This window comes from Pipistrellus hanaki (assembly GCF_964339955.1).
Source record: "Pipistrellus hanaki genome assembly, chromosome: 11".
Lineage (NCBI taxonomy): Eukaryota > Metazoa > Chordata > Mammalia > Chiroptera > Vespertilionidae > Pipistrellus > Pipistrellus hanaki.
This window is the reverse complement of record NC_140513.1, coordinates 2243840-2264425: the sequence shown is the minus strand read 5'-3', so window position 1 is coordinate 2264425 and position 20586 is coordinate 2243840. Positions and strand designations below refer to the sequence as shown.

Here is a 20586-nt window from a genome sequence, read left to right as displayed (position 1 = left end):
GACAACGGGGCTGATGCGGGCAGGTGGAAGGAGGCAGCTTGTGCAAACGCGACGAGACAAGCATGAAAAGGCCTCAGCGGGGGCCTGGCACCGGATGAACCTTCCAGAAAGGGGATTTACTGTCCGTCCTAGGGCTTAGCTTGAAAGACGAGAGGAGGAGGAAAAGCAGAGAATACAGACTGAGGATGGTCCGGAGGGCCAGTGGTGTCCCGTGGGGGACAGGCGCGTGGGCTGTGGTCCAGGCTGGGCAGCGGGGTGGCGTGAGGGGCGGGAGGGTAAGAGGAGCGATGGGGAGGGCAGGTGAAGTGGTGTGAGGGAGAGGGCACGGGTGACGAGGACAAACACTCCCCTGCTGGGTCCCTGAAAGCTCTCCCAGCCCTTACACCCGGTACACCTGTGGGGGTGGGGATGTTACTGTGCCATTTGATGGATGAACAAACTGAGGCTTCCGAAGGCCCCCAAATGGGTCAACCTTCCTCCGTGGGCTCATAGCCAATCTCTAGAGCCTGGAGGTAGGCCGCACAGACGGGGGGAGGGACCCGCCGACAGGCTGGGGTCTGGAAGACCTTGAGCCCAGGCTGGCACAGAGCTGGCAGGCTCACAGGGCTGCTCCAAGCTGCACCTCTCGCCCTCACCCCCAGGCGGCCGCCCCAGAACCGGCTGTGGCTGCCGCTCCGTCCCCATCACGCAGCCCCCGGCCCCGGCCCCTGCGCTCCCGGTGGGACCGTGCCGACCCCGTGGCCCCCGAGGGGACCGGGCCTCGTCCTGGAGGGGCCCGGAGAGTGGGAGGTGGCAGAGGAGGCGGACACCGGTCCCGCTGGGCTTTGGTTTGCGGTTCTGGTTTGTTTCTCCTCAGCAGCAGATTTGCTGAAATATATGAAAATGTGTTTCTTGTTCCCTGAGCTCACGCCAGCAGCCGGCGGGGGGCGGCGTGTGAGAGCAGAGCGAGTGGTGCCAGGCCTGCAGCCTCCTTGCCGCGGGCACGCCAGGCCCGGCCGCCCAGCCTCGGGCTTTCTCAGCTAGGCGGCCCTGGGGGTTGGCTAGCCCCGTGGTCGGCAAACTCAGTAGTCAGCAGAGCCAAATACCAACAGCACAACGATGGAAATTGCTTTGGAGAGCCACGTTTTTTAAACTTAAAACTTCTTCTAACGCCACTTCTTCAAAGTAGACTCGCCCAGGCCGTGGTAGTTTGTGGAAGAGCCACACTCAAGGGGCCAAAGAGCCATGTGTGGCTCTCGAGCCGCAGTTTGCTGACCACGGGGCTAGACTAACCGGATCCTGAGTATCAGGTGGCCAGATACGTTCTGGGATTTGAGGGTTTGCCTTGCTCACAAACAGACCACATAGGGGACCCCAGTGCAGAGTGATAGTGGATAGAGCATCGGCCTGCGGACCAAACGGTCCTGGGTTCGATTCCGGTCAAGGGCATGTGCTAGGGCTCAATTCCCACTAGGGGACGTGCAGAAGGCAGCCGATCGATGATTCTCTCTCATCATTGAGGTTTCTCTCTCTCCCCTTCCTTCTCTGAAATCAATAAAAATATTTTTTTAAAAACCCAAAACAACAACAACACGAAAGAGTGGACTGGAGCCTGGGGAGGCGCCCTCACAGGGACACGTGGGAGGAAGCGGGGTGCGGGGATGGGGTTGGGGGGAAGTGGGGTGCGGTCTGAAAGCCGCATGGGGGGGCGTGGCCACAGCTGAGGCTTGTTTGCTCAGCTGAGCTCAGTGCCAGGCCTCTGGGGACGGGGCGCTGCTCAGAGCTGACCAGGCCCAGCCCGCACACCGTTCTCCTGCTGTGCCCGTGCTGAGGGCTGGGCGGACGGTGAGGCGGGATGGTGGCCGAGCGTTAGGGGTCCCAGCGCGGTCAGATGGTCAGCGCCCGCGATGCCCCCCCCCCATGGCAGCTGTGGGTGCATGGGGGTCCGGCCCCAGCCCTCCGCCAGGAGCCGCAGGGAGAGGGGCCAGGGGGCACACCTTGCGCTTTCGGGGTCTGGTGCGTCTTCACACTCAGGCGGTGCCAGGACGGGGTGGCGCTCAGAGCGGGGAGGGGTCACCAGGGTTTGCAGCAGTGACACCCTCAGAGCCTCGACCACTGCCCCCCTCCCCGTTCTATACACACAAGCCCTTTGGCTGTTCTGAGGGCGGGGAGAGGGGGCCCATGATCTCGGGGTGCAATGACAGAGCGGCCATCTCCTCTCAGGGTCTCCGTGGAAAGGAATGACACGGGTCCATGTTCGTGGGTCCGTCCAGCCCTCAGCCTGGGCTCCTAGCGCACCCCCTCCTGGGAGAGGGACGGTCCCAAGGCCTGGGTCCCCCAGCCGCGCCCCCCGGCCCCCCTGCAGTTTGTCCTGGAGCTCGGGGACCGTTGGGACCCCGCAGTCCCTCATCCAGCTCCCTCCTGCCGCTGAGTCATTTGTCCGCCTGACTCCAAGCATCGACCGGGGAAATGGAAGGAAATGAAACACGAGCAGCGGCCGGTGCTGGTGAAGGTGAACAGGAGGCCAGTGAGGGCCGGGGCGCGGGGCCGCTCCCCACAGGAGCCCCCGGACTGTGGGTTCAGGATGGGCCCTCCCTCTGCGGGATCAAGAGATAGCGGAGGCAGCGGCAGCAGCAGGAGCAGCAGCTGGGCAAGGGCCTGCTGTCCCTGACCCTGTCCCTGTCCCTGTCCCCAGCCTGGTGCCAACCAAACCCTTGCCCACAGCGCCGGGCTGGCATGGGCTGGGGCCGGCTCTGGGGACCAGGCTCCCCACTGGATGGGCTGCCAGGAGCTGGTGACGGTGGTGTCTCAACCCCCTTTGGGATATAGATTTCGGCTGTGACGGGGGGTCTGAGCAGTCACCTTCCAGCCCCCGCTTTCCCGGTGTACCCCGCTTTCGGACTTTCAGGCTCCGGGACGGAGGGGGGACGGGCATGACTCAGGGCGCCCGGAGACCTGGACAAAGGCAGGGGAGCGACCCCCCGAGCAGGGCTCCACCTTCGGAGGTCACAGCCCTTTTGAGAATCCGTGTGCTTTTCCTAGAACAATGAGCACTCACACACGTGTACACACACAGGCATACCTGCACATGTATACACATGCACAGAAACATACACATACATATACGTGTGTACAGTGCAGAGCTACACACACTTGCCGGGCTCCCAGCTCACCTGTGGGGCCCCGGCCCCTCCGGAGCCTTGGAGCTCAGGAAACCCCGGTTCTGTCTTCTCATAGCTGATTGGCCCCATTACTGTCTGAGGATTTGCTCCTTTTCTTTAATTAATAAATCAATTAATTCATTTTTTTGTTACTCCTCACCTGAGGATACTTTTCCATTGATGTTTAGAGAGAGTGGAGGGAGGGAGAGAGAAACATCAATGGGTGAGAGACACATCGACTGGGTGGCTTCCTCCAGGTGCCCTCATGGGGCCAGGGTTAGAACCCACAACCGTGGTACATGCCCTTGACTGGAATCGAACCCGGGACCAACACTATCCACTGAGCCACACCGGCCAGGGCAGTCAGGATTTCCTTGATGCCACGCCTTCCTCTTCCTCCTCCGACCAGCACCGGCTTCCATTTATTGAGTGCCTCCTGTATACCAAGCCCGGACCTAACCAGCTCATTGAACCCTCAGAGGTGTTAACACGTGTGGTAGATCCCGTATTTATACCCGTTTGATGTGAGGAACCTGAGGTTCAGAGAGGGTAAGCCACTTGCCCAAAGGCACACAGCTTCTAAGTGGAGGAGCCTGGCACCAACACCCCAGGCTGCCCAAGCCCAGCCCCCCGTAACCAGGCTGCAGGTGACACTGTCTCCGAAAACGCCTGACAGACAGGCTGGTGTGTGTGCGTGTGTATGTGTGTGCGCGTGTATGCGTGCGCGTGTATGCATGTGCATGGCCGTGTGTGCTGGGTGAGCGTACCTCCTCCCAGCGCGTCCTGAGCAGGAGGGGGGGCGGGGAGGGCTGCCCTGGGGGACACGCTGGGCACTTCCTCACGTCCGCCTGGCCCCGTGCTGGCTCCCACGCACCAGCTGCAGGGAAGGCCTGTGCCCGGGGAACCTGATCTGCTTTTCTGGGCAAGGAGGGGGGGGGGGACACACCCACCAACGGACAATAATGGACCTAAAGATAGAACGGAGCGGGCAGCGGGGGGGAGAGCCGTCTGCCTGGCACGGGCAGCCTCCCACTTGGGGCCCCAGGGATGTAGCTGCCACTCAGCCTAGGGGACGGGCCTGGCAACCAGGAGGGGTAGGAGAGGGCTGGGAGGCCAGGTGCCCCCAAGATGGAGACTGTCCATCGCAGGGACCCTTGCTGCCCCTGGAGCCCCCCAGGAAGCCGTGGTCGGCTCGGTGGTTGGCCCAGGGCACCCCCAGGCGAGTCTCGCGTGAGAACTCAGTACGGGGTGTCTCCTTAGTAGGAAGGGGGTGATGGTGTGGCTGTCTCTTTTCAGGGCCCTGGAGAAGGCGGCGGGGACTCAGGCTGGGCCAGGCCCCGCCCACGTGCGTGCTCTGTGGCTGCACCGCGGAGCCCAGGCTGCCGCAGGGTCCGGGGGAGCTGGGCTTCGGCATTTATTAGGCTCCGGGCGCAGCTGAGAGCCGCACGCAGGCTTCCCGGGAAGCACAGTCCCTCCCAGCCTGGAGCGTGCTGGTGCTTAAATCCAAAGACCAGAGGCGGGGTTTGTGCTCGGAACCCTCCCTTCCATCCTGGCTCCGGCTCCGGCTCTGGGGCCTGGCTCCCTTTGTCCCCGGATTCCTAGCCTCTTCCTGGAAGGAGGCTGGCTGGCCTGGGCGGCCTTCCTGCAGCTGCTAAATGTCAGGTCTGCGCTGCCCCAGGCCTCTCCCCGGGCCCATCTCCTGCCCCCGCCCGCCAGCTGCTGGCCTCGCCAGAGCACAGACCCTCTCCCTGCAGCTCATTGCGTGTCTGGCCTGGCCTCTGAGTGGTCCCTGGATGCGGGGACTCCTCACAGCGTGGCCAGCCCTCTCCACCCGTCCACTCCGGCCCTCCCGGCCTCCTGAGAGCTCGCCTCCCCCAGGGAGCCCTCCGGGACTTCCCCGCCAGCTCCCCTCCGGGTTCTGTCCCTGCCTCTCCCAGGCCCAGCGTGAATGAACACCGTCTCAGTTGGCCAGCAGAACGGCCCTGCAGAATGGCCAGCACGCCTATGCGGGTCCCAGCGCGGGCCCTGAGGTGTGCCTGAGGGGCGGGCAGCGGGTGGACAGAGCAAAGGCAGCTGTGGCCTCACTCCCTCTGGCCCTCCCCTTCCAGGGGCGTCATCCCGGGCCTCTCTCCAGACCCAGGGGCCCCCATTGCTCTGCTGGTCAGTGAGAAAGCCAAGGTGCCTGGACAGAGGGCGGGGGAAGGGGGGGGGCTGCACAGGCCCAGGGGCCTGGGGCAGGCAGCTGCCCTGAGTGGGGGCTTTGCCAGAGCCCAGGGGCCCCTCTGCCCTGCCCGCCGCCCCACCTCCACCCCAGCGTTTAAACCAGAGCTCGGCGTCTCTCCTCCTGATAAAATATTTATGTCAGCAGAGCAGGCCTCCCCGGGAAGCTGCCTGCCTTGCGGACGCCTCGCTCGCACAGGCTTTTAGAGAGCGGCCGCCTTTCCCCGCGCTAAGCAGTTTCTGAGTCCTGATCAATAACGCGCTTGGCTGGGCCTCGGACCCACTTCCTTCCCCCCCCTCTGCCCCTGTCCCCGCCCTGCCCCACTTTCTCTTTCTTTCACTCCTTCATTCTTCCCTCTCTCCTTATTACTTTTTTTTTTTTTTAAACAATATGTTTGTATTGATTTCAGAGAGGAAGGGAGAGGGAGGGGGAGAGATAGAAACATCAATGATGAGCAAGAATCACCGATCGGCTGCCTCCTGCATGCCCCCCACTGGGGATGGAGCCACAACCCGGGCCTGTGCCCTGAGCGGGGATCAAGCCGTGACCTCCTGGGTCATAGGTTGATGCACAACCACTGCTGCACGCTGGCCGGGCTACTTATATTATTTTTAAAGCTGTATGTTAAATGGAAGCGGTGAGCTGTTCCGGTGGGAGCCTCGAGGGGTGGAGGTGGGCAGGGTGGGCAGGAAGGGGAAGCAGAGGCGGGGGGTGGGGGGAGCGGGCAGCTGCTTTCAGGCCGGCTCCTGGGTGGACAGGGTGAGGCTGGGAGGTGGGAGGCCCTGGGGGAGGAGCAGGGCTCCTGGTGGGGAGGAGTGGGGAGGGCCCCAGTTTTTCTAACCCGTTAGAAACATGGACAGCACACCCAGGGCAAACAGGCCACCGGAAAGGAAGGCGCTGAGAGCAAAGAAAAGACGGGTGAACCAGACTCTACCAAACCCGCATGCCCGGTGTTTGTGGTGATGAGCTCCCCTGCATTGGCGGGGGGGATGGAGAGGGAGTCACTCCTCCTCCAGGCGGATGCCCGCGCATCTGGTCAGTGACTGGCACAGGGGAGGGGCCGGGGGAGGGCGCAGGGACCCGCAGGAAAGCCTTTCCCTCCCCAGCCTTTCCCAGAAGCCGGCTGAGGGGAGAGGCCGCCTCTGCCAGGGAAAGCAGACCACCCTCTCCCTTTTTAAGAGTCAAACGTGGGTTTCTGGAGAGCCACCTTCTCTCCCCGGAGCCGGGCAGCACCAGCCGCCCCTCCCCCTCTGCCGCTGGCTGCAGGGGAGCCAGGCAGCAGGGTTTGGTGTCCTTGCCCCTGACCTTGCTCCCCTGCTAGCCCCGCCCCCCAGGTCGAAGGGCGTGGGGAAGGCGGGCTCCTCTGTTGGGCGAGCCAGAGTTGGGGCTGCTCCCCGCTCCTCTGCACAGCCCCCTGGTGGCGCCAGGCGGGACCGCCCTCAGGCCGCAGGGCAGTGGGACTCGGTGGGGTGGGCTCGGAAGGGCGCCGAGTGGGCGCTCAGCAAACCCTCCCCCCAACCCATGGTGGAGGCCCTGGCTCAGCACCCACTGGGCGAACACAGCTGGGGGGCGGGGCGGGGCGAGGGTGGCCCGGCTCCCGCTGTCCTGGGGTCCAGTCTCCGGCAGAAGGTTCTGGAAGAAGGCCCCCTGGCTCCCCACAACGTGGAGACCGGGGCAGCGTGGAGGCTTCACTTCCTTCCAGCGCAGCCAGGTCAGACGGGCTGGAGGCCACGGAGATTCTGGGTCTGAGGTGCCCAGGCGGTGGGTCAGGGTCGGGGTCGGGGTCGGGGTGCTGGGTGGGCTGGGGCCGAGCTGCGGCTGCCAGAGGCTCTCCTGGGCCAGAGGAGTCCCTGGAAGACGCCTGGCCTGGCTCCTGGTCCTCCCCGCTGAGGGAGCTCCGGAGTGGCAGAGTCCCAGCCGCCGTGCTCCGTGCTCCGCCCTGAGAGGCCTCGGGGCCTTCGCTTCAGCTCCAACGGGAAGGGGAGCGGTGGGCTGGGCGGGAGGGCCTTAGAGGCAGCGAGCAGGAATCAATGAAGGGGGGGGGCGGGGGGGCGGAGCGGGGAGAGAGAGACAGAGAGGGAGAAGGGGAAAGGGAAGGGAGGGAGGAGAGGTAGAGACGAAGCCACAGAGCCTGGCAGGGCATCTGGGATTGGAATGCCCTCCCAACAGAATCGCCATTCCGCTTGGCTAATCATCATTTCCCTCGGCATCTTGTCTTACCATCAGTAGGAGAAGGTTTGTGGGGAGAATTCCCCGGCCCCGGCTGCTCTGCTCCCCTCTACTGAGTGGCCTGGGGACTGAGGCACTTAGACTTTGGGGTGTCCCTGTCAGGGCTCCATGTTTCATGAATGGGGAAACTGAGGCACGGAGTGGGCACAGCTCAGGGTCACACCTGGATTTGGGGACAGCCTACACCCTCACTCCAGGGCAGTGGTCAGGCGCTCACAGGTCTGCAGGCGCCCAGGCCCCAAGAGTTTCCCCAAACCCGGGGCGCCCTGCCCGGCGGAGGGCACCCAGCACCTGCCTTGTCGTCCTCCCTGCACTGTGCTCCGCTGCGCCTGCTCAGCCCGAGGGAGCTGGGCGCCCAGCCTCCCCTCCGTCCCCCCATCTGGGCGCTGGCCCCCTCCCAGGTGCTCCTCCGCAGATACCTCCAGCCCCAGCGGAGGCTGCAGGGCCGGGTTCCAAAGGTCGAAGGTCGCTGCAATGGTCTCCCTGGGGGCCCACACCTGGTGGCAGCGCTCTGGGCTGTGGGCATCGCAGGAGCATGGCATGGAGCGGGGAGGGGGTGCTCCTCTTCCCCAGACCTCACAGGACCAGTGACCCCCTCCCCTGGCTCCTCGGTCAGGAGGCCGGAGGGCTGGCCAGCCAGACCTCCCGGGACGCCCCGTCCCACTGGCAGTGGCTTTCCGCCTCCATCGCCTATTGTGCCGGCAGCTCGTCTGCTGTGTTTGCAGCCCGGCCCCCCCCCCTCCCCCCCAGCCTTTGCAGGGGAAACACCGCAGACAGGAGCCGCGGAGGCCCTCCCGGTGTGTGGTCTCTCCCCACCTTGCCCTTGTCCACGTGGAGGCTTGTTCCCGCCCGGGCTCGGGGGCTGGCGTCCGGCTGGTGCCCGGCCCCAGGCCCGGCCCTGCCCCTCGCCCGCAGCGGCGCTCACAGGCTGACCGGGGCCTGCAGAGCCGGGAGCGCGGGGGCGGGCTTCCCATGCCCGGCGTGTCTGCAGCCTGAGGAGGAGAGGGCGGCTCTGCTCGGCCCCCTCGGGGGGCTCGCTGTGGGCGCCGGGGGCGGCCAGAGGCGGCAGGAGGGCCTGGCACGTGGTGCCATCATGATGCCATGGTCGTCACATCCGCCCGGCAGCAGCCCAGGCGAAGCGGCTGCTCATCACCGCCCAGCGGGCCCTCCCTGGGCACCAGACAGCCTCTCGCCGGTGCTGGACGAGGGAGACTCAGAGGCAGACACACAGCTCCGGGGACAGTGCTGGGACCCGGCCTGGGCTTCCGGACCCAAAGCCGTTTCCTTTCCTGCTCCGGGCTCCGGGTTCCGGGTCCGAGGGGGTGGCACACAGGCCCCTGAGCGCACGGAACGTGCTGCCTGGCGTTTCCCCGGAGCCGGTCCCCGCCCTCCGCCGGGGCAGGACGTGTGTTTTATCGGCTGGTGAACGGTCTAAAGAAACGGTCGCTGCTTCCGGTATCAGAGGTTGGCTCCGGGGCCATTCTGAAAGGCGAGAGCTGTGCCTCGAGCTTCCGGAACCTTCTCCCTGTGGGGCCGCTTCTTTGCGCCGGCTGCTTCCTGATGCAACCTGCCCTCCCGGGAAGCGGAGGCGCTGGCCCCGCCCGGCCTCCCGGGCGCTGTCAGCGGAGGCGCGAGGAGGACCCGGCCACCCGGCCGCTCCGCAGTCCGGCCCAGCGCTCCAGCCCTGCGGCCGGGCCACGCTCCGCGCCTAAACGGTTAAGTGGGATCCCGAGCCGAGGGCGGAGGGAGGAGGAAACACAGCGGGAGGGACTGTGGCTGGCGACGCCTGGGATTTATCTGTTGTGCTCGCTGCTGTGAGGCCGCTCGGCAGCCGGCGGGCAGGGACGGCTGATTCATTAGTTTCTGACCATCTGCTTCGCGGGCTGGCATCGGGCGGGGGCAGCCGACCCGCAGGAGAGGGCAGCCCGGCCGCAGCGGGGTCGGAGCCCCTGTCCTCTGCCAGGACCGGCTGTGTCAGTCTTCCCGGTGATAGGCCTGGAGGCTGGGGGGGAGGGACCCCGTGTTCCCCTCCCCCCCCCCATGGGCACCGCCAGGAGGCCGGGCCCGGTGAGGGGCGGGAGGCCCGGGACAAAGAAGGACCAAGGTAAACAGAGGGGGTGTGGGGACTCCCGGAGCTGAGGTTGACAAGAATCATAGCAACATTCAATGAGATTTATGAATATTAATCTACTAATTATATTAACAACTAAGTCACGTAACAACAATCTAAATAATAAAAGCCCGGTGACCGTGATGGCGGAACGACCAGAATGACCGGTCGCTATGATGCGCACTGACCACCGGGGGCAGACGCTCAACGCAGGAGCTGCCCCCTGGCGGTCAGGGTGCTCCCACAGGGGGCGCCGCTCAGCCAGAAGCCGGGCTCAGGGTCCCCCAGCTGGAGCCCCAGGGAGCTCCACTCCAGGGGGATGTCTCAGGTAAGGTTGCCAGCGTGCCGGACTCCGAGACCGTCCAGGACAGGAGCCGGCGGAGCCCAGAGCACAGCCCACGCACGAGGAGGCCAGGCCTCAGTTTCCCCTGTGCCCACCGAGGGGTTGGACTCAGGAGGGAACCCCTTCGGCCCCTGTGAGTCCCTGGGCTGGAGGGTGGGGTGGACAGGGCAGCCCGGGGGGGGCCGGCCAAGGACAGCCGTTTTGGTCAAGCGCGCTTTGAGGGAGCTGCCTCGGCGGACCCAGGCCAGCCGCCCCCTGGAGTCTGGGCCCAGGGCCTGGTCCTCCCCTCGAGGGGTCACAGTGGGGTCCTGAGGCTGTGGTGGGGGTGAGCGCTCAGCCCCCTGGAGAGGGCGCCCCACTTCACTCCCCCTGGCCCCCCACCGCCCGGGGCTGGATGGCTCGCTCTCAGTGAGCAGCTTTGTCTCAGACCCAAGCCGCTCGTCACCAGGCGAACGGGAGGGGAGGCCTGAAATATTCATCAGAACGCCGCGAGGGGCCGGCGCTGCGGCCTCGGTGACAGGCTTGGCTCTTAATGAATAGATGTGGCGTTCGGACTGTTCAGCTGGACAGCGGAGGGCTCCCCGCTGCCCCCGCCCCCCCTCCCCGTCTGGCTCAGGGGGCGTCTGTTTCAACGATGAACCCACAACGTGTGCCTGTTCGCTGACCGCAGTTCACACAGGGGTCCCGGGTGTGGCTGTGACAAAGGCCCGCTGTCATGGACCCACCGTGACAGCCCATCCGGTCGCTCCCTGCCCTCAAACCCGCCCGTGCCCCCCTCACCCTCCCTCACCCCCCGCCCCCGGCAGCCTGTGCCGGCGGCATTTGGGCTCCGCATGCGCTCACAGGGCCGGCCAGATGCGGGATGGATCTGAGCTGCCGTGGAGGGGAGCCCGGCTGGGCGGGGAGCAGGCGCCAGCTGCCTCTCTCACCCCCACCCCACCCCCGGGAGGGAGGACTGTAAGCCAGAGGGGCCGGGCCTGCAGTGCTAACCAGCGCCCCCCACTGGGCCTGCCCGGCACGTGCCAAGGACCTAGAACTGACTTGCCACAAAGATGCACCCCCTTGAGGGGAACCCTAAACACTCAGCACCCCCAGGTGCCCAGCTTCCGCATGAGACGGACACACAGCTCTGCCAGGGACAGGCGCGGCCACCACGCTCCGTGCCATCAGGGGGTGTGGCTCCCGCTCCCCCCGCGGGACCTGGGCAGGGCCGCTCCCCTGAGGCCAGGCTGCCTCCCGGACGTGAGGACAGCGGCCGTGCTGCGTGGGGGTGGGAGGTGGAGCTGGAGGTGGAGGTGGAGGTGGAGGCGGGAGGCGGGGTGTGGGAAGTGGACCGAGAGAAGGGAGTTGAATTTGTACGTGAGATCGAGGGCCTGGCGCCGAGTTCAGCCAACGTGTGCGGTGAGTGGCCTCCACCCTGCGCCTGGGGCAGCCACGGAGGTAAGTTAAAGGGCCAGGAAGACACCTCGGGGAGGAGGCGCTCAAAGAGGAGCTGTGCAGGCAGACAGCGGAGGGCAGGTCCGGGGGAGAAAGTGCCGTCTGCAGAGGCTCAGAGGCGCGGGCAGTGGGCTTGCAGGCCGGGCTGCTCAGTGGGTGGCGCCCAGCAGGTGGGGATGGGGCTCCAGGCACCGGGGTCTGTGTGCTGAAGAGTTAGCCCTCCATCCTCCAGCAGGGGGAGCCGGGGACAGTGGAGAGGTGGTCCACACCCACCTCCGATGGTCTCCACATAGAGCGAGCCTGCTTCCGGGGCTGCCTCCTTGCAACAGCCTCTACGAGCTCCGGGGGAATGGGCTCAAACCACCGGCCCAGGGGGCGCTTCCTGGCGCCCGGATGCGGGACAGGACCGGGCCCTGTGACCTCTGGCCGGTGCCTGGACTCGCGTGGGGCCGGGCTGGGCAGAGGCCCCCCGGCCCCCCAGGCTGCAGCGCCCACCGTGCCCCCTCCCCCCTCCCCGCAGGAGAACCCCTACCTGTGCAGCAACGAGTGTGATGCCTCCAACCCGGACCTGGCCCACCCGCCGCGGCTCATGCTGGACCGGGAGGACGAGGGGCTGGCCACCTACTGGCAGAGCGTCACCTGGAGCCGCTACCCCAGCCCGCTGGAGGCCAACATCACGCTGTCCTGGAACAAGAGCGTGGAGCTCACGGACGACGTGGTGGTGACCTTCGAGTACGGCCGGCCCACCGCCATGGTGCTGGACAAGTCCCTGGACCACGGCCGCACCTGGCAGCCCTGGCAGTTCTACGCCGAGGACTGCGCCGAGGCCTTCGGCATGCCCGCCCGCCGGGCCCGCGACCTGGCGGCGGCGGGCGCGCACCGCGTGCTGTGCACGGAGGAGTACTCGCGCTGGGCCGGCGCCCGCAAGGAGAAGCACGTGCGCTTCGAGGTGCGGGAGCGCTTCGCCATCTTCGCCGGCCCCGGCCTGCGCCACATGGACCAGCTGTACGCGCGGCTGGAGAGCGCCAAGGGCCTGCGGGACTTCTTCACGCTCACCGACCTGCGGCTGCGGCTGCTGCGGCCCGCGCTGGGCGGCACCTACGTGCAGCGGGAGAACCTGTACAAGTACTTCTACGCCATCTCCAACGTGGAGGTCACCGGCAGGTGAGGCCGTGGAGCTGAGGCCGCGGGGGCGGGGGGGGCTCGCCGGGGGGCTGCGTGGTCCCCGGGCGTGACCTGGCTCCTGGGTGCTGCCCGGTGCCGGGATGTTACCTCCAGGGGCTCCTCCAGGAGGGTGGGGCAGGGGGTAGTGGGGGTGAGTGGGGGGTGACAGGCATCGACCATTGAGCCCAGGCTGCCGCTGCCCACGGACCTGGGAGACCGGAGAGGCTGAGGGCCTGGCCGTGCCGGGGCCCACGCCCAGTGCGTGGCGGTTGGGGTGCTCTGTTCCTGTCCAGTGATGATTCAGGAACAGGGCGCTGTGTCTGGGGGCCCCGAGGCCGCCTTCAGAGCCAGGGTTGCTAGGAGGGCCCAGAGCCCAGCAGAGCTGTGACGGCCACAGTTCGCTCACGGCGAGGAGCGGCGAGGAGAGCAGCCGGGCGGCCCGGGCGGAGGGCGGCTCAGGGTCCCCCGCGGGCCGGCGTCCTCTCCCCGTGGGAGAGCCCTCGGCTCCACAGCACGGATGTGCAAGGACACGCTCAGACTGCCGACCGGAGAGCCCGCCCAAGCCTAGCGTCAGGGTTTCTGCCTGGGCTGGATCGCATGGGCACGGCTCACTGCCCCTGCTGGACCTTGGCCGCCAGGCCCTGACCAGAGGCACAGCTGGTACTGGTGCCCAGAGCCCCACCAGGTACCCCCGATTGGCACAAACCGCCTGGCGTGGCCCGGTGCACGGCATTCCAGGCCCCGAGGTCCCCCAGGAGCCAGCGCAGGGCCAGCTTCTCCTTAGAAAGCGGTGTGTGGACGGCCAGCCTGGCTCTGGCTGCTCCCAGCTCCCCCAGGAAGTGTCAGCATCACTGGGAAACTTGCTGGAGACGCACCCACTCCCGCCCTGCTGCCTCTGAACGGGGCGGGGGTGGGGGGCCGCCTGTGCTTCCCTGAGCCCCTGGTGCAGGGCGCACCCAGGCTGGGAGCCGGCTGTGACCAGCAGGAGCGTGGACCGGTAGCCAGCCAGCCCGGGTTGGGTCCCAGCCTGCCCCCCGGCTGTGGGGCCAGGACCTCCTGCCTCCGTTTCCCTTCCTGCAGAGCGGGGATCAGATCATGCTCCTCTCGGATTGGGTGAGAGTTAAACGGGTTCCTAGGAACAGGTACGTGCCTGGCCCGCGCAGCACGTGCTCAAAGTTTGACCGTGTTTGTGGGTAAAATAAGCGGAGGTGAACACGACGGCGCCGACGAGCTGGACAGGCGCTGGAAGGCGGGACTGAGAGCCCGTGCGGGCGAGGAGGGCGGAGGGAGTGGGGGCAGCACCCGGGCCTCGCCCACTGCGCTCTGGAGCAGGTGCTGCTGAGGGGCCTGCAGTGTGCGTGTGGGGGCGGCGTCTCACCCCGTCTTGTAAAAACTCACTCACCGGCGGTCCCTCCTCCTCCTGAAGGGTCCTCGGCGAGCAGCTGCTCAGGCGGGACGGCCTGTGGGTGCGGGAGGAGAGGCCGGAGCTCCCGTGGCCCCTGGGGGCGGGCGGGCGGGCGGGCGGGCGGGGCCAGCAGAGGCTGCGGGGCCCTTGCTGTCAGCTGTGTGCGGTTCACTTCCCTGGGACCTGCGTGTGGGCTCCAGGTGGGCCGGCAGCAGCGCTCGGAGGCGGGCGGGCGGACGGCCAGCAAGTGCGCGGCCAGCAGGGCCTGTGGCTCTCACACTGACTCCTAACCCACCGTGTGGGGCAGGAGGTTTTAAGTCAGGAATATTCTGGAAACCTGTGACAACTGGGGGTTCAGGATCGAGCTCCTGGGCTGTTGTTGAATGTGTGTCCGGTTCGGGACTCTGGTCAGTTCGGTGACCTCTGCCTGCCCTTGGGAGGCAGCGTTTGTTGGCTCAAACCCGCCTTCTGCCCGCAGCCCCGCTAGACGTAGCAGCTCCGAGGCGGGAACCAGAAACCCACACGTCTGGGGGCTCGGCCTTCTGACTCGCTTTGGGCTGCTACGGGGGACCCTCATTTTTTTAATTTTTTAAATATTCTTATCTATCTCAGAGAGGAAGGGAGAGGGAGAGATTGAAACATCAATGATGAGAATCATTGATCGACTGCCCTCTACACACCCCACACTAGGGATCAAACCCCAAACCAGGGCATGTGCCCAGCCGGGAATTGAACCATGACCTCCTGGTTCATAGGTGGACGCTTAACCCCTGAGCCACTGGGCGGGACCCTCATCTGACCAAGGGGCACCTGCCCTTCACGAGGTGGCTCAGGCGGCAGTGCCCGGCTCAGTGGGGCAGTCGGGGCCTGCAGTGCCGTTCTTGTGGGGGGGCTGTCTCCGGGGGGGACCCCGAGATGAGCACATGGGCAGAGCATGCCCAGAGGGCGGAGGGCGGAGGGCAGTGGGGCGGGAAAGGCCTCGGCTCTTCAGCCCATCCCGGTGAAGAGCACCTGCCGGCGGGTGCCAGCCCCGCGGTGCCCCTCTGTGAGCCTCAGTTTCCCCTCTGTGACGTGAGGGCCCGGCAGCTCCCAGCTCCCCAGGCAGCCAGCCTTCGCGGGCACGAGCAGCGGCGCAGACGTGGCGAAAGGACGGTCAGTCCACAGGCAGGGAGCACTCCGGCTGGTTGGCGGGAAGCGGCAGCCCGGCTTATCGATCGATCAGGCCTGATTAGGTGGTCCCCCGAAGGGCTGGGCTGGTCTCTACTCTTCCTCTTCAAAGTCCTGGGGGAGAGCCACCTGGGCCGGAGCCAGGCAGGCCCAGAGCAGGACAGGGTGGCAACGGTGGGCATGGGCCCGTCCTGGGCTAGTGCCTGCGGACCCCGGGGGGCTCTCAGGCTGAGCTGTTCTGGGCTCCTCGGGATTTCAGGGGCCAGAGAAGCAGGCATGCCTCATAAGACAGCCTCGGCCAGTCTGCCCACTCTGGGGGTGGGACAGGGGAGGGGCCTGGCCGTCCTGCCCTGTCCACCAGGCCTGCCCAGGATTCGCTTGGAGGATCCAGGGAGCCAGTCCAGCTGGGCCTTTGCCAGGCAGGGAGGGGGGAGTGCAAGGGGCAGGGTGGTGTTTGGGGGAGACGGGGCAGGGGGGGCCCAGCGGCGATGTACAACAATAACCAGCGCCGATTAAGGGAACAGGGAAAACCGTTAGGATGCCTGGGTGCTGGGTGCCAGGCGTTGTGTCCTCACCCCCTGCCACCCAGGAGGCGGCTAAGTGCTTGGAGAGAGGAGACCTGCCAGGCCCCAGGCGGATGGGCACTGCTGGGTCATGACCCTGAGTGTCTGAGCCCTCGGCTCCCCCAGATTCTGCTGGGCCGGGCTGCTCCCCCGAGTCCCTGGGCGAAGACACGGTCTCTCCTCTTCTCCCCTCTCCCTCCTCCTCCCCAGCCTCCTCTCCTCTTCCCTATCAATCCCCGAAACTGGAGATTCTGGGTCTCAGGCCGAGGATAGGAGCCGAGGTGGGGTGTGTGTGTGTGTGTGTGTGTGTGTGTGTGTACACGTGTGTGTGTACACGTGTGAGCACAGCCCCGGCCTCACCCGACATGTGAGCACAGATACGCAGCTGCCAGAGTTAACACTGGGGTCAGATCCCGCTTCTCACACTTCAGGGACCCTCGCCAGTCCCGGGTCCGAGGCCTCTTTGTAATCTGTCCACAGCTCCAGGTGTTGGTTCAAAGAGAAGCTGCGTCTGAATCCAGATTCTTTCATCTGCAGTCTATGGCCCTGGGCAAGGCCATCCCGCCCGGCCTCAGTCTCCCCACTGCAGGCGAGCTCCAGGCCGACGCACAGCAGGCGCGCAGGCCCGGGCTCCTGTGATCCTGACAAGCCAGTCCGAGTGCCCAGCACACCCGTGTCTGGTGCCTCCCCCCGGGAGCCCCTCCAGCCAATGGGGCCCCTGCTCTCCTCCTGCAGCCCCTCTGCCGGCCAGCGGGTGAGGAGGGAGACGGAGCCGCACGGCTTCGGGAGGGGCCACTGCCCAGCGCCCACCGTGAACAGGAGGACCAGGGCTGGGACCAGCAGGACCTCGTTCCGGGGCAGGACGGACAGGGCGGGAGGCAGGTCCTTTGCTCTCTTCTGACCCTTTCTCCCCTCCACAGAGGGAGCCCATTTTAGACCCCCAGATACTGCCTCACATGCGCCCCCTGGAGGCCACAGAGTGCCCGCCCTCTGCACCCCCAGGTGAGCTGAGCCTCCGCGGCAGCCAGGCCAGCCAGGGCCTGACCTGGGGGAGTCTCGCTGCTTCTCTCCGTGGAAGCCGCCCTCGCAGGGCCTGGGGCCGGGAGCCATGGGAATCCCTCTGCTCCTCCGGTCCCTCCCGCCATCTCCAGCCGAGCAGGCTCTAACGCGGCACCATCACCACCCACCCGCCTGGGGGAGGCGCACGGCACCAGGAGTTTGTGGGGTCACAGCCAGCCTCCCACCCTCTGACTTTTCTCCCAACACAAACCCCGTCGTGTCACTTTGCTGCACGGGCCTCCCGCGCTTCCCGTTGACTCAGAACCAAGCCCACGCTGGCCGCCCCACCTCCGAGGCCTCTGGGACCAGCCCCCTGGTGCTGGGTCCTGGGACCTGCCTCTGGGGGTGCCCTGCCCGGAGCCCAGCCCTCCGCCTGGAAAACTCCCGTCCCCCAACACCTGGCCCAGACAGCAGCTCCCGGGGCTCGGGGTCTGCAGGCCTGGGGACCCCCTTCCTCCCCGCCTCCCTTCTCCGGCCTTAAGGAGAGCAGGCTGTCCCGGCCCCACACACCGGCTGACTCTCACCCACTCGTTCACAAACAAACAAACTTCCGCGCATGCACAAGGAGCCTCACTCACCGTCAGTGCGGCTTCCAGAGGAGAGAGGACCGGACACGGCAGCGCTGCGAGGGGGAAGCCGGCGGGCTCCTAGCACCACGCCCAGAGCTGCCCCAGCATGCCCTGCGGCCGCTCACTTCCCCTGGCAGCACCTGGGCCAGCACATGGGCCAGCACCTGAGCCAGCACCCGGGCCAGCACCCAGACCAGCACTCAGATCAGCACTCAGACCAGCACCCGGGCCAGCACGTGGGCCAGCACATGGGCCAGCACCCGGGCCAGCACCCAGACCAGCACCTGGGCCAGCACCCGGGCCAGCACCCAGACCAGCACCCAGACCAGCACCCAGACCAGCACTCGGGCCAGCACCCAGACCACCCAGACCAGCACTCGTGCCAGCACCTGGGCCAGCACCCAGACCAGCACTCGGGCCAGCACTCAGGCCAGCACCCAGGCCTGGCCCTGCCCTGGGGGGTGGGGGGGCCTTCCACAGGGCAGAAGGGGCTTTGCTTCAGTCCACCTGGTCACCCCAGGCCGTGCCCCGGGGGCCGCCAGCCCCTCCGGCAGCCCGGTCCAGCTCCTGGGCTGCCGGGCCGGAAATGGGAAATGGGATTAGGACCGAGCGGAGGGTGATGCATGTGAAAGCACTTAATAGAGAGGACTTCGCACAGCCGCCCCAATTTGATTTGGCCAATGGACTCAATTGCCGGCCTGATTGCATTCCCGGAGGAGCGCCCGCCGCATTCATCCGCATTACGGGGAGCAGGCCGCCAGGTGCCCGCACCCCGCCCCTGCGCTCAGCCCCGCGGGGTCTCAGGCCCGCACCCGCCCCTGCGCTCAGTCCTGCCGGGGTCTCAGGCCACACCCTGCCCCTGCGCTCAGCCCCACAGGGTCTCAGGCCCGCACCCGCCCCTGCGCTCAGCCCCGCACCCGCCCCTGCGCTCAGCCCCGCAGGGTCTCAGGCCTGCAGGGCTCCAGTTCCCTGTCACCCTGTGCCTCTTCCCCACACCGCAGCCCCCTCTGCTCCAGAGGAGCTGATGTCACCGGGCAGAGCTGAGCGATGACCAAGAGCCCCGGGGTCCGGGGTGCTCCCTGCGCCCCCGTGCATGCCCCGTGTCCGAGGCTCTGGCCATGCCCGAGATCGCGGTGGGGTGGCCTTCTGTGGGTGTCGGCCCCGGCCCCTTTCCCTGCCCGGCTCTGGCACCCTCTCCCGCTCCCCAAACCCCCGCTCCCTTGTCCCCAAGAGGCGATGGCATCATCCCTCCAGGCCCGAGCTGACCTACATCCCTCCCCTCCGCTCCCTCCGGGCGGCGCTCCAAACGCCCGCTCCCGGCGGAGGGAGGGCCGGCTCACGATTCTCACGGAGCGGCCGTGCCAGGCCCGTGTCCAGATGGCACTCCTGCCGGCAGCTCCCGGGCACCGCCTGCCCTCCCCGCAGGCCTGGCACACACCGCCGGCGCCTGCTGGTGCCCCGCCGTCCTCAGGACCCCTCGCAGGGCTGGCAGGCGCCCGCCGGCCTCCGGTGGGCAGGACAGTGGGGTTCTCGTGCCTGCTGCCCCGGGCAGAGCAGAGCGTGTTTCCGAGAACTCGGGGCGTCTGGGTCCGCCTCCCCCAGGGGCAAGCCGGGTGCTGCCTCCAAACCATGCTCTCCTGGGGCTCGTTAGGGCTCCTCGGCTCCAGGAAAAGGAGCAGCTTATGGGGGCCTGTGGCTTGGCCATCTGTCCGGTGGGCCAGCTTCCTGCGGGGAGCAGGTGCCCCATGCCAGGCCTCGCGAGCGCCATCACTCAGCCGTGTGGGTGAGCAGGTAACAGGCAGGATGCATGTGACATTGTATTTTAGATAAAGAACAATTTTTTATTCAGTGTAGTGTGTCTCATGGGATGTACTTACACTAAAAACCTTACTGGTTGCTTGCCTGAAACTCAAATTTAGCCAGGCATTCTATATCTTTATTTTTTATTGAGAGAGAGAGAGAGACATCAATTTGTTGTTCTACGTATTTATGCATTCCTTGGCTGATTCTTTTGCCCTGACGGGGGATTGAACCCCTAACCTTGGTGTATCCCGACAATGCTCTAACCCACTGAGCCACCCGGCCAGGGTCTCGTATTCTCATTTGCTAAATCTGGCAACTGCAGTGACAGGAGCAGTGACTCTAAGACGGGTCAGTTAGACGCCGAGAGCCCGCTGTGCGCCGGGAGCGGGCCGGGCAGGTGCCGGGCACACAGACAAGCACGCGGCGAGGGGACGCCTGAGACACAGGCCCACCCTCCGGTTTGGAGCGGAAGGTCTGGGCCGGGAAAGGGACTTGCTCCAGGTCACCGGCACGTCTGCAGCAGCCTGACAAGCCTGCTGGCTCAGCATCCACCTGCCCCACCTCCGACTGGGCTTCTGAGACGGGTGGGCTGGGGAGGAGAGGGAAGGGGAGGCGGAGGAGGGGACAGCAGGTCCTGGCGGCTGCTGGCGGTGGCAGCCCTGGGCCGGCCTCGCACCGCCTCTGGTCACTGCTGAGGGTGCTCCTGATGGACCGGCCCACAGGGCCGTGTTGCGGGGTCAGGGGCCCAGGTGATGTGTCCAGTGAGGCTGATGGCTCTCCAAGGTCAGATTCAGAGAGCGATTCCTCGGGAGAACTGGTCCCACGGGTGCACGGGTGCAGGAAGATCTGGGCCACCCCCAGGCCTGAGCGGGTGGAGCTGGCCTCTCGCCTCTGTGGCTGCGTTTCCCAGGCCCAGGCCGGGCCAATAGCACGGGAAGCAGGGCCTGGGGTCTGCTTCAGCGCCCCCTCCCCCATGTGGAGCCCACAGAAGACGCCGCTGGGGTGGGGGTGGGGTGGCCATGAGGTCCAGCTCTAGCGCCCAACATCCTGGGTTCAAACCCGCCTCCTGCGGCCTGGGACGGGGTGAGCGGATGCACGTGACCGGCCAGAGGCCTGATCCTCTCCTGGGGGCGGGGAGAGGCGTCTGGGTTTTCCCAGGGGCCCAGGGGTGATGCGGAGTCAGCCCCTGCTCAACGAGGCCGGTCAGCTCCGTGTGCAGCCCATGCATGTCCGTGGTTTATCCGCCCCCCAAGTCCCCCCCCCCGCTGTCCAACTGCCCAAAGGGGCGCCCCGCTGTGTGGCCTCGGCCACCTACCCACAGTCTCTGAGCCTCCCTCCCTCCCTCCCTCCCTCCCTCTCTCGTCTGCAAACGGAGG

At 66.5% G+C, this 20586-nt stretch overlaps 1 protein-coding gene across 3 annotated transcripts in view; it reads left to right on the top strand.

Annotated features, from left to right (window-relative positions):
* NTNG2 (netrin G2) overlaps positions 1–20586 on the top strand; it is a 41144-nt gene that overhangs the window by 10591 nt on the left and 9967 nt on the right. For all 3 annotated transcript variants that reach the window (XM_084898654.1, XM_084898656.1, XM_084898655.1), the window contains one exon: positions 12001–12644. In XM_084898654.1, the coding sequence (XP_084754780.1) occupies positions 12001–12644 (644 nt within the window). The remainder of the gene's footprint in view (positions 1–12000; positions 12645–20586) is intronic.